The 15,876-nt window shown below is 32.5% G+C and overlaps 1 protein-coding gene across 10 annotated transcripts in view; it reads left to right on the forward strand.

Annotated features, from left to right (window-relative positions):
* The window catches only part of LOC126737927 (dual 3',5'-cyclic-AMP and -GMP phosphodiesterase 11), a 192,024-nt gene extending 178,448 nt beyond the window's left edge, over positions 1-13,576 (forward strand). For all 10 annotated transcript variants that reach the window (XM_050443025.1, XM_050443029.1, XM_050443024.1 and 7 more), the window contains 10 exons: positions 5,366-5,463; positions 5,614-5,677; positions 6,235-6,426; positions 6,484-6,627; positions 6,685-6,771; positions 6,828-7,105; positions 7,160-7,348; positions 7,462-7,675; positions 7,898-7,981; positions 11,468-13,576. In XM_050443025.1, coding sequence (XP_050298982.1) covers positions 5,366-5,463; positions 5,614-5,677; positions 6,235-6,426; positions 6,484-6,627; positions 6,685-6,771; positions 6,828-7,105; positions 7,160-7,348; positions 7,462-7,675; positions 7,898-7,981; positions 11,468-11,695 — 1,578 coding nt within the window. In that variant the 3' untranslated portion in view covers positions 11,696-13,576. The remainder of the gene's footprint in view (positions 1-5,365; positions 5,464-5,613; positions 5,678-6,234; positions 6,427-6,483; positions 6,628-6,684; positions 6,772-6,827; positions 7,106-7,159; positions 7,349-7,461; positions 7,676-7,897; positions 7,982-11,467) is intronic.
* The last annotated feature ends 2,300 nt before the right edge of the window (positions 13,577-15,876 follow it).

The raw sequence follows: 15,876 nt of genomic DNA on the forward strand, positions 1-15,876 counted from the left end.
ATCCAAATCACTGAATAACTGCAAACAGACCTGGAAAGATTGAATATTATAAATAATTAATTAATCCGATTAATTACCGATAAATCTTATTAATTAATCCAATAAGGGAAAGATTGAATACTGATATGACTAGATTATAAATATCATATTTATTAAATTTTTGTAAAATACAGTTTTAGCTTAAGGTAACTTTTTTGACATAATTAGAGACCTTGGAATATTTTTTCATCATTTTGGGTAAAGGCTCATTAGCGTACCGACCTTCATAAAGTAGGGGAAGGCAGTGAAAGAGTAATTATTTAAACTTTTAAAAGATTCATTCGACTTTGTTCAATTTAAGCCTGTTTAAGAGTAAAATGTAAGTAATTTAAAACATTGTATTCAGAAGTACGCAAAAGTTTTTAGTAAAATTGGTATGAGGCATAATTTGAATTAAAAACTGTTACTTTGATTTTTTCACAAAAATGTAAATGGCACGGTATAATTTTGATAGCAGAATCGAAAAGTAGATTATATTTATTAGAAAACACCTAAAAACCGTAATCGGCTATCTTTTTTACTTTTCGAGTTACGCTTAATATGACTATACAAGTTAGATTAATAATTATTGTTTTTTTTTTTTAAATTTATTCCGCACCTCACTTCGCAGTTCAAACTAATCAGTACCAAACTATCCATATTATAATCCATTTTATAATCCATATGGTGTAAAAATAACAACATTTATAAACATTCTGAAGTTATTAGAATAAAACGACAATTTCATTTAAACATCATATACCTAATCTAATCACAGTTATGTGAGCTAAATCTGGATAGCAATAGAAAGATAAAATGACATTGCAAAAACAAAAAGAAAATTGCAAATAATTTATTTTTGACAGCTGACATTTTTAATTAGTTGTGCATTATTTTAATTTAAATTAACTATTTTAATTCCCTTTTGTTATTGTATTTTTGGGGTGTGTTTTAAAACGAATTTTGAATGAATTTAAACTTCATCCATATCATGTATCCTCACATCAAGCTCTCTTAAAAAAATTATTTAGATAAACGACCCGACAACAATAAGGTTTTCAGATATTAACCATTGCACCCGAAAACCTGGAAAAACAGATATTTTTTCTAAATTCTAAAATATGTAAAAAATACCTCAGAAGCCTAAAAAAAGATATTTCCTATACCTGGATAATTATGTCAAAAAAATTACGTCATATATTAAAAATCCTCTCATAAGCTAGGAATTTTTTTTTCTAATTTATGAAAAATGTGAAATTTACGTTAAAAGCGTAGCAAACAAAAGAACGTAAGTCCTCAAAAAAACGTATTTTTCTTGTCTTACAGATTGATTTTGAGATGTTTTAAGGGATTTAATTTGCGGTTTAAACGAAAATATTTTAACAAATAGAAAAATTATCTGAAGTTCCTGGAATACATAAGAAAAAGTCTTCCAAAAGTCGGGAATTGCTTTTTTTTTCAGAGGAATTAAAAAAATGATTTTTTATCCTAAAACTTTTCGATAAAAAATTGCAAAACGAGAAAAACAATTTCAATTTTTGGAAGACAGAAAATTACGTCAAAAACCAAATCTCTGGAAAAACTTGAAATAAAGGTGACGAACGTAGAAAACGAAAAAAATCATGTCAAAGTCATTAAAAATTACTTCCAAGAGCCTGAAAGAATAGAAAAAAAATTTTACTAATTTCTGGAGATGTAAAAATAACGGCAAAAGCCTGAACACGAAAAAAATTCCGATTCCCAGTAAACCTAAAATATTATATTAAATACTTTTGCAAGAAACAAAAATTACAGACAAAAATATTGCAGACCAGTTCGGACGTTCCACTTCTATGACGCATGGTCATCTATTTCTATCCTTGTTTTGCACATAAGAAAAGAATAACGGCGAGGTAGGCTATGGAGAGTTGACGCATGCCAACTGCTTCCGAATCAAGGCCATCGATAATTTATGATACTGTTTTAGGATATTATTAAAAAGTTTATTTATTAAAAAGAACCCTTTTGAGCAGTATTCAAAAATACAATACTTAAATGTAGGTAAAGATTCTAATTTTATTTTAGAACTAGCATTAAAATTATATTTGAAAGAATCACTTTATCGTATAAAAAACAAACTGATCATATGTCAAACTGAAATTTCCGAAAGCATCAAAACATCCCGTATATAGAAGGTAAAAATGCTGAATACTATGATGCTGCTCAGATCAAAGAAATTAGATATTCGTTAACGGTAGCTATAGATACATTACATTCTGCCATTCTGGATAAATGCTTTTTGTTTTGTAGAGTTCTACCATTCGTTACGTGTGAATTAAAATAACCGAAGCACGGAAAATTGTCAACTGATTTATTTACAACCTTATACTACCATTAAACTCGATCACTTACGATTACTAGAAATATTTATTATTTGCACCGTATTTATTTTCTACTGTTTATGTCCGTAATTAACTGACAGCGACGATGCGGTTCCTTATTTACTCGGCTGACGATGGTTCCACCTGTCTTTAGAGACATGACAGAGAACGGCTGCTATTCTCGGCGTTTCTTTTTACTCATTTATTTCACATGGTGGAAGAACCTCTAATATCCACCAACAAGGGAGATTTTTAACGCGCCTTATACTTAAAGAACTTATGACCTTATATGCTTCATCAACTTTCAACAAATTTTCTCAACCTGTCAGCAAAACGAACCATGAAATAACATTGCACTCCAGTAAGATGACTCCAGTAAAATAACATGTTAAATTATTATCCGTCTATGGAGAGAAATGCTATAAAAAATCAAAAAGCATCCATTTAAAATTTAATTTAAAAGATTTATAAAAGAAAATAAAATATTGATCGCAAGAATGTAGCATAAAGAAGTAAAAGAATATTGCTTGGATTTCAGTTCAAAAAATCAAAAAGGCATGCTCTCTACTAAAGTAGGGAAGTAAAAACCAAGAAAGTAAAACAACTTGGATAGATATTTTTTACACTATTAACACAGCAACCACCGCGGCGTAAAATGATTAGAGAACCCTCCCCATTTATTAGTCAGTCAAGCCACGTTAGGGTCAAAAAGTTCATTTTCCCGACTAAATAACCGAGAATATCATATAGTCTGCTGAAAATTTTAGCGTTAGCGAGGCGTTATTATATACAAGAAAATGTTATTAACCCTCCAGGAGTGACTAGCATTATAATTTTAGACAGTAAGAAGGATCAAATTACCTTAATTAACCTAAATTTCCCTTTTTGTCGCTGTGATTGAATTTATATTACGTCATAAGGCAAAAGAAACATCTTAAAATAACCCAATGGCATTAAAATGTGAGACCGCAGCCTCTGGTTGAAAGAAAATTTAATTAATATTATATAAATTAATGCGATTTCACGTAGTCCCGTTTGCAAAGGTTTTAAGAATTTTACCCACGAGGTTTTAAGACTAAGTCTGTGTAATTTTATTTTAAGTTAAATTATTATGTAAAAAAGACTCGTGTTTAAAAGCAAATAGTGTTCAAATATTTGTTCGCTCAGTCGGGTATAAATCATATTTGTCTATGCAGATTTTTAAGATTCAGTATGTTTAGCTCTTTTTAAAGAACATTCGATTGACATTTCTGTAAAAGTAGTAAAAAGTCTGCAATGATTCATGCATTTATTGTTCGACTAACTTTTTTTACTGTAATCTCTTCAAATAATTGGATCTTTTTTGTTTTTTATATTCTAGCTTTTTTTCAAGCCTTGTTATGCAATCCAAGGTTAAATTATATATTTTTTATACTTCTGGTTTTTGAAATTGAAAATAGTCCACTATTTACTTAAACAAAGCTTTATTGTTAGTCTGCATATTGCTTTTTAATGTGGAACCTAAAAAAGATCGTATTTTATGATTGCATCAACCCAGTACCTGAAAAGAAGAGCCTGCTTATTCCTTTCGAAAAAATTCACTTCAACGAACCTAAATAAAAATTACGAAATAAAAACTGCTTGTCAATCTCTAGTTATTATGACTGGAGCTTAGTAAGAATTATCATAGTTTATGAATAAATTTACTTCGCAGATATCAGGAAGATAAATATTATATATTTCTCCTTTAAAAACGATCAGTCTGCAATATTTCCAATAATGTGATATTTTTTCCTAATATTAACACCAAATGAGATCGTACCCTATAAAAGTAGTTACTCTTCAGATATCCGGAAGGTCATATCCCTAAAAACGATCTGTTTGAATGTGATCTTTCAAATTTAGCTTTTACTGGAAAAACTTAATAACTACATACGTTTAAATTAAAAAACTAGTCCTGATTTTATCGTATTTACAGAAGATGTGTAAAAGAAAAAAGATACTAAGCAAATGTCATTAGAAAACGAAAAATTCGAACTGGAAAATGCAGTTTTAGATTAGCAATCCTTTAAATCTTCAACTTTCCAAGCTTTTAACACTTCAGTCTATGTAAACGCCTAATCCAAAATTCACCCTTTTGACAAATTCAATTAACAAAATCATTCGACAATTCGATCGGCATCCTTCTGACGTTCCATTAGTAGCAATTATTTTGAGAACTTCGTTATTCTGATTACAAGTGTCTGTGTCCTTTCAGATCTAATTAGGCAAGGGGAGCTAAAAAAAGGTAGTATAGCGAAGGGCTTTCGCTGGGGTAATAACGAGCATGTATTGACGTCATTCAGACAGCGAAATGATGGGGTAGCGAATTTGTCTGTCTGTGGCTCTCCGGTGGAAAGTTTCTCTTATAGCGTGCGATTTTTTAATGGCTTACCAATAAATTACGAGTTTTTGTTATTTATAGGAGTTTTTCTTAGAAGCTTTCGATGTATAAGCAGCTTAGTTCACGTTCGCCATTAGTTAGTTTTGACCGTAGTGTGGACAAACGGGAGTAAACAAAAACCAGAGCAATTTCGCTACGTGACCTTAATCCCGAACATCAGATTTCCGGATTTCCGTACCGATTGACTAATGCTGACCTAAACCTCCCATCAATCTCCGGAATTCACCGGCAGTTCGGGGGCTTTTCCGCGTATCCATTAATTTTGGCGGCGAACTGTCCTGTCACTTCGATTATATAATCGCCAAATTTACCATTAAATTACATAAGTTAAGCTCCTTTACTTATCGAGAGGCAATCCCGAACAACTTTTCCATTTTAATACGACCCTCTGCTCCATCTAAAGTTCTGATTATTAAATTATTAGAAAGATGGAAGAAAAAATTTAAAGGTTTTGCAAGGATTAAAGTTTTAATCACCAGTATAGGTAAAATATTAAGCAAATATATAGGCAACAAAGATACAATATTAAATTATAAAATGTTAACATGTTTATTGGAATTTCCAGATACTTCTGGTCCATCAAGGCTCAAAAATAAGCTTCTCAAGGGTGTTCGACTTTGAAGCCAGCGATCTGAATGAAGAAGATGGTGAATCAAGAACAAGGTACCTTACACATTTTAATTAATCTTTTAACACTTTTATAGATTTTGGAAATTATTCATTATTAATTAGTCATTTGTGTATCATATTCTTAATTTAACTGCTATGAATTCTGTAAGTTTATATTTTTTTTTTTACTTGTCTTTATTATAGCCCGTTCGAGAGCAGATTTCCTATCAACATAGGCATCACTGGCTATGTGGCGACCACGGGAGAGGTGAGTCAAATGAAAATTGAGTGTCTAGTTTATTAGTACCTAAACCTGAAATACGCACAAATAACAATACATTTGTGGGAGTGCACATATTCATAGAAATCCTATTCCAAAAGTCCTCTATAGCCAACGAAGTCTTTTGAAAAAAAGACTGCAGCCTTAGTTTACTAAACTCATGTAAGCACACATATTATGTACGTTCTGTATGAACGTCTTTCTTTTGGATCTACTGCGTCCTCACCTATCCTCTTTCACACTTTGCTTGAATCTCGTATTAAATAATAACTAATAACATGTCAAATGGAAAAAAACTTAGTGAAGAACTCTATCTTCCAATTGGAGGACGTTGACAACGCTAACTTTTCCCTCATCCCTTATTGACTTCTGTCGTTATTTCCTTAATTTGTCAGTCTTAATTTTAAAAGTAACTTTGCCTTCAGGTCAAATAATTCTTTCGGATTTTGTTTTCTATTGGTGCTTTTAGTCAGGGCTTATTTTGTTCATTACTACATTAACTAATTTTCGTATGGTTCTCTATAAACATAATTTCCTTTTTTTAGACAGTTAACATCGCACAAGCAGACGAAGATCCCCGATTCGATCCGAGTGTAGACGATGGCACCAACTTTAAACATAAAACAATCCTGTGCATGGCTATCAAGAATTCTACCGGTAATATCATCGGAGTCATTCAGCTGATTAACAAGTTTAATGACCTTGTTTTTACTAAAAACGATGAGAATTTCGTGGAGGTAATAGCATCAATACTCAACTCCCCTGAGAATTTTAAATGTTTATATTGATTTTAGGCTTTCGCAATATTTTGCGGCATGGGAATCCACAATACGCACATGTACGAAAAGGCAATGGTGGCGATTGCTAAGCAAAATGTTACTTTGGAGGTGTTATCTTACCATGCCACCGCAAGTTTGGAAGATGCACAAAAGCTACGGGTAAGTGGTTAGTGCCACAATCAATCATTTTAGGTTTTAAAATTCATGCTATTTTAGAGTTTACGGGTCCCTTCAGCAGCCAATTTTAGACTGCACGACTTTGCGTTTGATGATATCGACATGACTGATGATGATACTTTAACCGTAAGTACAGGCCTCATTTTAAAGTGGCCATAGCAATTTAAACTGATTTGTTTCAGGCATGTATAAGAATGTTCCTTGATCTTGATCTAGTCGAAAGATTTCACATGGACTACGAAGTCCTGTGCCGATGGTTGTGCTCAGTTAAGAAAAACTATAGAAATGTCACCTACCATAACTGGAGACATGCCTTTAACGTAGCCCAGATGATGTTTGCGATTTTAACTGCCACCGGATGGTGGAACATATTTGGAGAAATCGAATGCTTGGCTCTATTAATCGGATGTCTATGCCACGATTTGGACCACAGAGGCACCAATAATTCATTTCAAATCAAGTGAGTCTTCAGATATTTTGAGATTACGGAATGAATAATTGTTGGATTTTGTAGAGCTTCATCGCCATTGGCACAACTTTACTCCACGTCCACAATGGAACACCATCACTTCGACCAATGCATCATGATCCTTAATTCACCTGGGAATCAACTTTTAAGCAATTTGTCGCCAGATGAATATTCCAGAGTTATAAGAGTGTTAGAAGAGGCTATTTTGTCAACTGATTTAGCAGTTTATTTTAGGTAAGACATGTGTATACTATGTCCTATTTTGGTTCTAATCGTATTTCTTTAATAGTAAATTAGCTAACCTACGGTTACAACTATATTAGGCAACATGTTTAATTTTTTTTTAGAAAACGTGGAGCTTTCTTTAATGTAGTAAGAGAGGGACCACATTGGGCCCTTGAAGAACATAGAGAACTTCTCAGAGCTATGTTAATGACCGTTTGTGATTTGGCTGCCATTACAAAACCGTGGGAAATCGAAAAAAGAGTGGCAGAGCTGGTTTCTTCGGAGTTTTTCGAACAAGGAGATATCGAGAGGGAGAAACTGAATATTACACCTATTGTAAGTATATGACTGATTTTAAAGGGCTTGTCTTTTTTTCTTTTGTGTAGAAATATAAATTATGTAAATCGTACCCTACAAAAGATTTTACTTTGCTTTTCCTGGAAAAATAATTTAATCAGAATTATTTCTGGATTATTCAAATCCGGCAGAATTTTAACATTTCGACAATTACCGTCCTGAATTTTAAACGAGTTTTTTATTTTATTCTTTTTTTTTTAGGACATTATGAATAGGGAAAAGGAGGACCAACTACCGCTAATGCAAGTCGGGTTTATTGATTCTATCTGCCTTCCAATTTATGAGGTAAAGAAATTATCTTTTTTTTTTCATTTAAGTTTAATATTAAAGAACTTGAAAATATGAAAAATTATTTTCTATTTGGTAAGAGTGGTGCTTGATTATTGCAACCATTTAAAAACAATTCTATAAAAATGTATCCCAAAAAGATGTATGGTGCATTTTTGCCGTGTTAGTTAAAACACTCGACGCGCGAAAATAGTTAATTAGTTTATTTACACTCTTACACAGTTAAATGCGATCATTTACTAGCAGTCAAAATATTTATTTTTACGGCATTTATTTACTACTATCATGTCCGATTTAAATCTCGCGCTAATATTCCGAGCTGCACTTCACTGAACTGTCAACTGACTTCCCAGGGTCAACGCGGCTGCTTATATATTCGGCAGAACGCTGTCTGGAAGACTCGCTAACCTTCCATGCATTTGTAGTAATATATGCCATTGAGTTTCTTGTTCAGATTAACCAATTAGTTTTTTTTCCACTCTAGCACTGAACACCTATGTACTAAAGTGAATTTGCTCTATAATTTTGGTATCAAGCATATTTTACTCTAGTTACTTTTAATAGTTCAGAAATAAAAGGTCTGTTTGTCATTCCAAAAGCAGTACTTGATGGTCATTTAATAGAGGAGAGTAAAAAATTTTAGTATTTTGCTAAAAACATAAAAATTGCAAAAAAAGTCCATGCCGTCCATTTTTCTTTCCCAAATTAGTTATATCTTTTTAATGTGTAACATCCGGTATCTTAGACAAAATTTTAAACCCATATTTTGTGATATATTGAGACTCAAAAGTAACGGGTTGTACTGGGTGGGGGAACCCATTATTCGACAAAGTGACTGTTACTGTTATGCCTCTTGAGTTAGACCGTGAGAGTTTTTTTAAACCGAAGTCTGAAAACTAACATATGATTAGGATTGCAGCCAAATTTTATGCCTCACCTTGCACAGGCGATTAAAGGGAGTTTTGACTGTGGGCATGTTTTGAGGTTTAAAGACAGTCAGAGAGACTCTTCTCGTCCCAAAAAAAGCTCTCCAAGTGAATTCAGAGACGACGACAATGCTTATCTCTTTATTCGATTGCAGAGGCGCTGTGCACGCGGAGTTCATTCACTCAGATAAAAATTTTTGACCAGAAGTTTTACTTAAAGGTCTTGAAAGGATTGAGAGAATGTATCTAGAAAAGAAGAGCCAAAGAGATCTTTGGCACACAGGGACACAACAACGCGCCAGTTTTTGACCAAGAACCGCATGACACCGATTGTCCGTCCACCCTACTCACCGGATTTAGCCTCCTGTGATTTTTTTTTGCTTCCCAGACTCAAGGGACATGAAAAGAAATCTAAAACCTGGAAATTGGAACAAAAATTGTAATTTGTGTCAGTGGAAGCCCAAAAGTTGTGTGAAAGAAATGAGTCTTAAAAACCTGGAAAATATATAATAATTATTTGTGATTCTCCAAAAACATAAAAATATTTGGAAAATGACTAAAATAAAGAACTACTTGAAGAAAAAATATATTTAAAAGTCTGGTACAAAAACTACTTTTATTATAATGTGATAATTTTGTATACCTGGAAAATGGAAGACATGCAAAATTACTCCCAGTGGCCAAAAGGCTGGAAATCGCTATAAAGTGCTAAGGCAATGAAGGCGTGACAAAAATGGCATTTGTGAGTAAAAAAAATAATGAAACTTCTAATGAGTTCTTTAATCTTTTTGTCAAACAAATTACCAGCAGTTCCTCCTTCACACTCTCTGGTACACTTTTCTGAAGACAATATATAAATATAAAAACAAGAGGTGGCATATTCTGGTTTCATTGATTTTGCCCTTTTATATTCTTATCACTATAGAAGAAACGTAGGTGAAAGTCTAAAATTAACATTTTTTTATTTGAATAACCATAAGCAGCTGGTAAATAGATCCAAATTATTTTCATTAAAGACACGCAGTGCTAGTGAGTGTAAACGAGACAGAGCCCTTCTTTGACAAGTGTTACAAGGAATTGCTGCCAAGAAAGCAGGACAATGATATAAATCATTCAAAATCTTATAAAATGCTAAAGCATTAGAATGATGCCGTCTGGTTTCAAGATTAGGGATCTCAAACTAGATACTGATACCATTATATTCAATGTCCTAATTATGTTAATCTTAATCATAATAAGGGCATCAAATTACAGATGCAAGAACCAAGAGAACAAGCCAAAGAGTATTTCTAGTAATAAAACCAAGATTACGCATCCTCCTCTTAATAACGTCAAGAATGTGTGTTAAAAAATTTAGCTTGGTATCGAGGAGAACAGCTCAATTTTTAACTGTATCATCTGACCTAAGTCCATTATTATTGATTTTGTATTTAGAATTAATAATTTTATTAGAATGACCAAACGAAATACATACACACTTTTTTCAATTCAGTTCCAGACCACTCAGCAATACTATTTAAATCCAATTAGAGAGGTTCAGCATCAAGATATGACTCGGTGTATTTATATCGTTTAAAATCATCAGCAAAAGCAAGACGCTTTGAATGAATAATTACTTCACTTAAATGTATTCTGAACAATTTAAAAAAGACGCGTCGAATATGCGAATCCTGAGGCACACCTGAAATTACTTCCATACCATTGGAAATATAATTATTTATCCTGACTAACTGTATGCGGCCAGCCAAAAACTGTCAGAATTTGCCCAAGGCCCATCGCCCTATACTTCCTAACCAAATGACCATGACCAACCCTATCAAACGCCTTTGAGAAGTTAAATAATACATCACCGATTAAATAATACTTGTAAGTCAACAGGTTAGTCACTGTAGATCTACTCTGAGAAAAACCATGCTGATGATCATTAAGCAATCGCCTACAGTGCCATGAAAATTGCACAGAAAACAACCTGTTAAACAGCTAAGGAACTACATACTAAATATACACATCTCTTTAGTTTTAAATATTAGTTATATCGCTATTTTTATGAATAGGTGTTAAAAAGCATACCTTTCAATAATCCAGAAATGTTCCTGATGTTAAGCAAAGATTAAAAAGTCCACACACGGTGTTTAGGAAATACAGATGGGATACCATCAGAGCCAAAAGAGTTTCTGTTAGGAATACGTAAAATTTTAGTAAATAGGTCCAACAAAAAAAAGTGACATACAAATACCAAAAAAGTTCACAATATCTTAACCATTACCAACCTCGGCTTCCATACTCATTTATCTATATCATATTTCAAACAGGAAAAATTAAACTTCACCAAAAACATATAACATAAGATGTATCAAAGATTGTTTGAATTGGACTTTTTATAGCAGAATTTATACTTTATTAATAAAGTGCAAGCATTCCCTCACTGATGATATGCTTACTGAATACTGAATACTTCAATCACAACTCATTAAATCAATAAGATATTGATTGAGTAAGAGTTATCAATGTTACTTATAATGACATTTATTGTTACAACAAATGTTTTTATTTTCAGGCCTTCGAAGTACTTTCAGACAAGCTACAACCCTTAGTAGATGGAGTGCGCCAAAACAAAGAAAAATGGATGGAAATAGCGAGAGCTAACAGTCTGGTGAGCTCCGAAGAGATGGAAGAAAAAGACAACAATGATAATTTGTCAAAACCAACCACTCCCGAGGCGCAAAATGGCAACGTCAGCGCTTTGGAAAACAATTGTAATAGCTGTTCATCTATTTCCGATTAAATATGATTGTTAAAATCATTATAATGTTTTTAAAGCATGAGGCAGAAGGTCTGAACAAGCTATAAACTGGACATATTGATATTTCTTTATTGCTGTCTGTAACTGATAATAGTTCTGAAACATAGCAACAAGCATAAATATATCCAGAAGCTGTTAATTATATTACATTTTTAATTGCAGTATTAGTAAATGTTTGTACAGGCCAAACTAAACTTTGGACTTTGGACGCATAAATAAAACAAAGACTAGATAAAGTAGGGAAAAATGCACTGCAATATATTTGTTGTTTATTTAATTTTAAACCCTATACTAATTTTCTTCAGCAAACTAATGTTAATTAATTAATTAATTAATTGTTCCTAGTTAAATTATTTTTAGTTACTTATCTGACCTCGTAATTAGTACGGACTATAAGTTAAAAACAACAAAATTTGTTTACAAAATACGAAGAAAGCCACTAAATATTAGATGTTTAAATTATTTTTTTTACTGATTAGCATTGTGTTAAATTGCAGTATGCACTCAAATTATATAAAATGTGGTTCCCGTTGTATACTGAATAAAGCAAAGTGTACATATAGGTGTAGATAACTTTTAAGTATATTTATTAATAAATTAGAAACTTAGCGACGCTTATAGAAAATATTTACAATAATAATATATTATTATAATACTGAAAAGTATAGAACCGTTTTTTTTCTTTTTCATAATTTAGCATAATTTTAAAATATAGTTTTTGAAATGTTATTAAAAAAGCAAAGCGTTTAAAAGGAATTTTTTTAATAGTAAATGCAATATTTTATTATGATTTTCTAAATTAGTTCTGTGCTTTTCAGTGTTTTTTTTATTTATCGGTTGTGTTAAAAAAATTATATTTTTTTACAAAAATAGTTGCAAAGTTGTCACATACCTTACTGTAAGTTTAAGGATCCAATTAGCATAATAAATTACATTAGTTTATAGTTATTTATTTTGTAAAATCTCAAATTATTTATTTAGTTTTTAGTTAATAATTTAGCTCTCTCTGTTTCACTTTTTTTACCATTGAAAGTATTTGCAAAAATGTCTGTCTTGGGTTACCATGCTTAAATTCACAATAATTGTTTCAAATGCAATTCTTCGACTTACCTGAAAGTACTTAAATATTTTATATATATTGTAATTTCAGAGCTCTTAAGGTATAGTTGTAAAAGCATTTTTGCAAAAACTAATATTAATATTTCTTAATTAAACAAAAAGATTTTTGTGTCTGTTTGTGATATTTCCATACTCTGTCAGAAACGTCGAAATTTTTTGACAGACGCCGTATTTAAATATGGTATTAAAACTACTTGAACCAAAGTGTATTTTATCATAATTAGAAAAGGTTAGTTGATATGACTTGTAATTTAAGCCTATAGGAGAAAGTGTGATATGTAGATTGTATGTTTTATTATTATAAGGATGGTTGGGGCTGTAGAATTCTTTAACGCCAATTGTTTCTAAAAAACAATGTTTGTTGAAAATTATGCACAAGGAAAAAGTCGTTTTTATAAACCTGGAAAGAAATGTTTTTTAATGTTCTTCGCTTTATTCTGATTTTTTTTTATCATCTCATAGCTTTAAATATTCGCAAAATCATTTCTCACCCTGAATAAATCTAAATCATAATTTATTTGCGAATCCTTTACATATTTATGAATATCCATATATATGTACACTAAGTTTTTATTTTCCTCGTTCTTATTTACTGCATATATATTACTTAGTATATATACTTATACTTGTTTTGATTTCTTACTTTTAAAACGTCCTTTTGTAAACTATTATCTGTACATACATTCTATTGTAAAAAAATTACCGTAATAAAAAATAATATATTTATCAATTATTTGCAGAAGATTCAATGTCTTTTATTTAAAATACCACTAAGAATTCTCTTCGTAAAACAGAACATGTGGCAGATGAGACAAAAAATAAGGGTGATGTTACACTGTGACCAATAATGTCTGATATATTTTGTGCCCCTTTCTAATTACTGCTTCAAGTCAAATTACTTTGTATAATCCTATTATTTTGATAAAGGTTTTAGTGATGAGATGATTCCTTCTAAAACTTCATAGCTACCAAGATGTACTATTTTCAGCAAAAGTATCGCATACAGTTACTAGATGTTGTCGGGCTCCTACCTCTTCTCCGCAGAATCTACATTCACCTGTCTGTTCTAGTTTTAATTTCCTGCGGTGTTCTCGAATTGATACTCAGACCTGCTAATGTACACCATTTTTCCATAATGATTAGGCTTCTTTATATGAGGTCGTACAATGTGTTCCTCTTTCCTGAACTTGACTATAATAACGATGATAATTTGTGTTAGTTTATATAGTGCGATTTCTGTAGATCTGCCCGCTCTATGAGCCTGTTAACACGAATGCAAAGGTTCTCTCTCTAAAGTAACATTTCTGATGCGGTTATCTACAATCTTTCCCATTGTTTTCAGAATGAAAGATGTAAGACTTATAGGTCTAAAAGATTTCGGGTCAGTCCTATCCTTATGTCCTATTTTCGGTATAAAAGTGCTACCCTTCGCCAGCAGCAGGGGATGTATCCCGACACTAAACTTGTTCTTACTATTCTACACAGGTGAGGAAGAATTGCCTTTAGTCCGTTTTATGGGTTAACAGGAAAAATTCCACCTATTCTCGGTAACTTAATAGATTGGTTGCCCATGTCATCCTTTCGGCTGCCAAGCGGTTCTCGCAATTCCCCAGTCCCCTTTTTCGGTATTGGTGTAATTTACTGAAACTGTTTCTTTACTGGTACCATTTTCCTTCGTGTACGTACTACCTGGCTTTTTGAGCCACTTGCTAGATGATGCCGTATAAGTTATTTTCCAGATTGGTGTTATATAGTTCCCAGTATGTTTTTCTTGGGACGCTTCTCACGGGTTGATTGTGTTTAATACTGTTTAGCTTAAAATTAATAATCCGGTCAGCTACCACCTATTCTCCTGTCCCTGATGTGTTCTTTAATACTGGAGCTATATCTAAAATAATGTCTAGTACTTCCGACATTGACTTAGTTACAAATGTTGGTGTAATTCATAGATTTAGATTCCCCGCATCCAGATCGGTTATCGTTCCGCATTCAAAGCAGGCACTCAGCTCTAAAGTTTGTATCTGTGCTTTCCCATGTGATATGGTAAATGTTGCAGCGAAGAAGTAGAAGTGAAAGATGCTTATTTGCTACAGTATTGAATCAGTTCTTGCATATCTGCTGGTGGTGTTCAATGTCCATCCCCAGCAAAATATTCTGATGCCATCATATGATCTTTTTGGTGGCCCTAATATCGAGATTTACAACAATGAATTTTATAGTCATGAATTCTAAAATTCATGTGTAGTTAACGTAGTGTCTTATAAGAATGCATGCTCTGGGTGGTTCCTGCCTGGTATCATATATAACTTTTGATATTTTACTTGACAAATTATTGATGTTCCCTCAATTAATCCATGGTTCTTGAATCAAGACTAGCTCTAGATCTTGCTAAGCAAACATTCGTCATCGGAGGATGCGCGTTTGTCTTGCGGGTTCATTTGTGTCAGTTTGCTGAATTGGAAGGCTTTTGGTCTGGCAGGATACATTCCTAAGGTTTTTTTCGATAATCAGATCCATCCACTTACTGGTGTCCATTAGGTCCCAAAAGCCTATCTTCTTCCTTGCTGCTGACAAAATTTTCGTCAGCTAAAGTGGCATTAAAATCTAGGTCCATGCCCTCGGTATCTCATGCGTCAGTCGCCATAGATGTAACCTTATTGATAACTGGTATTGAGGAGGAAGAGAGGTTTTCACCTCTCGTTTTCTAAAGCCAGATACAGGGACTTGCCCTAACCTGTAGTGTGGATATTTTGCTTAGACTTGGTGTCAGTCCCAATAATTAGGACATTTCCAGGGCCACTTTCTTTGGTACTTAATACGTTCCACTGTCTTGCGCTTTGCTCCTTAGAAGAATGATGCTAATAATATGCAGTGTTGGAATGTCACCTCTTCTTTTTGCTACCAACACTGGCTCTTTCTATCCCAACTTGTGTACTTGATCTTCAGAAGCAATAGCAATTTTTTGATTGCCTTATCTAAGCTCTACTTCTCGTCCTAAAAATGACACCAAGACATCTTAAAAATTCTTGATTATTTAAATACCA

Source organism: Anthonomus grandis, chromosome 6 (assembly GCF_022605725.1).
Source record: "Anthonomus grandis grandis chromosome 6, icAntGran1.3, whole genome shotgun sequence".
Taxonomy (NCBI): Eukaryota; Metazoa; Arthropoda; class Insecta; order Coleoptera; family Curculionidae; genus Anthonomus; species Anthonomus grandis.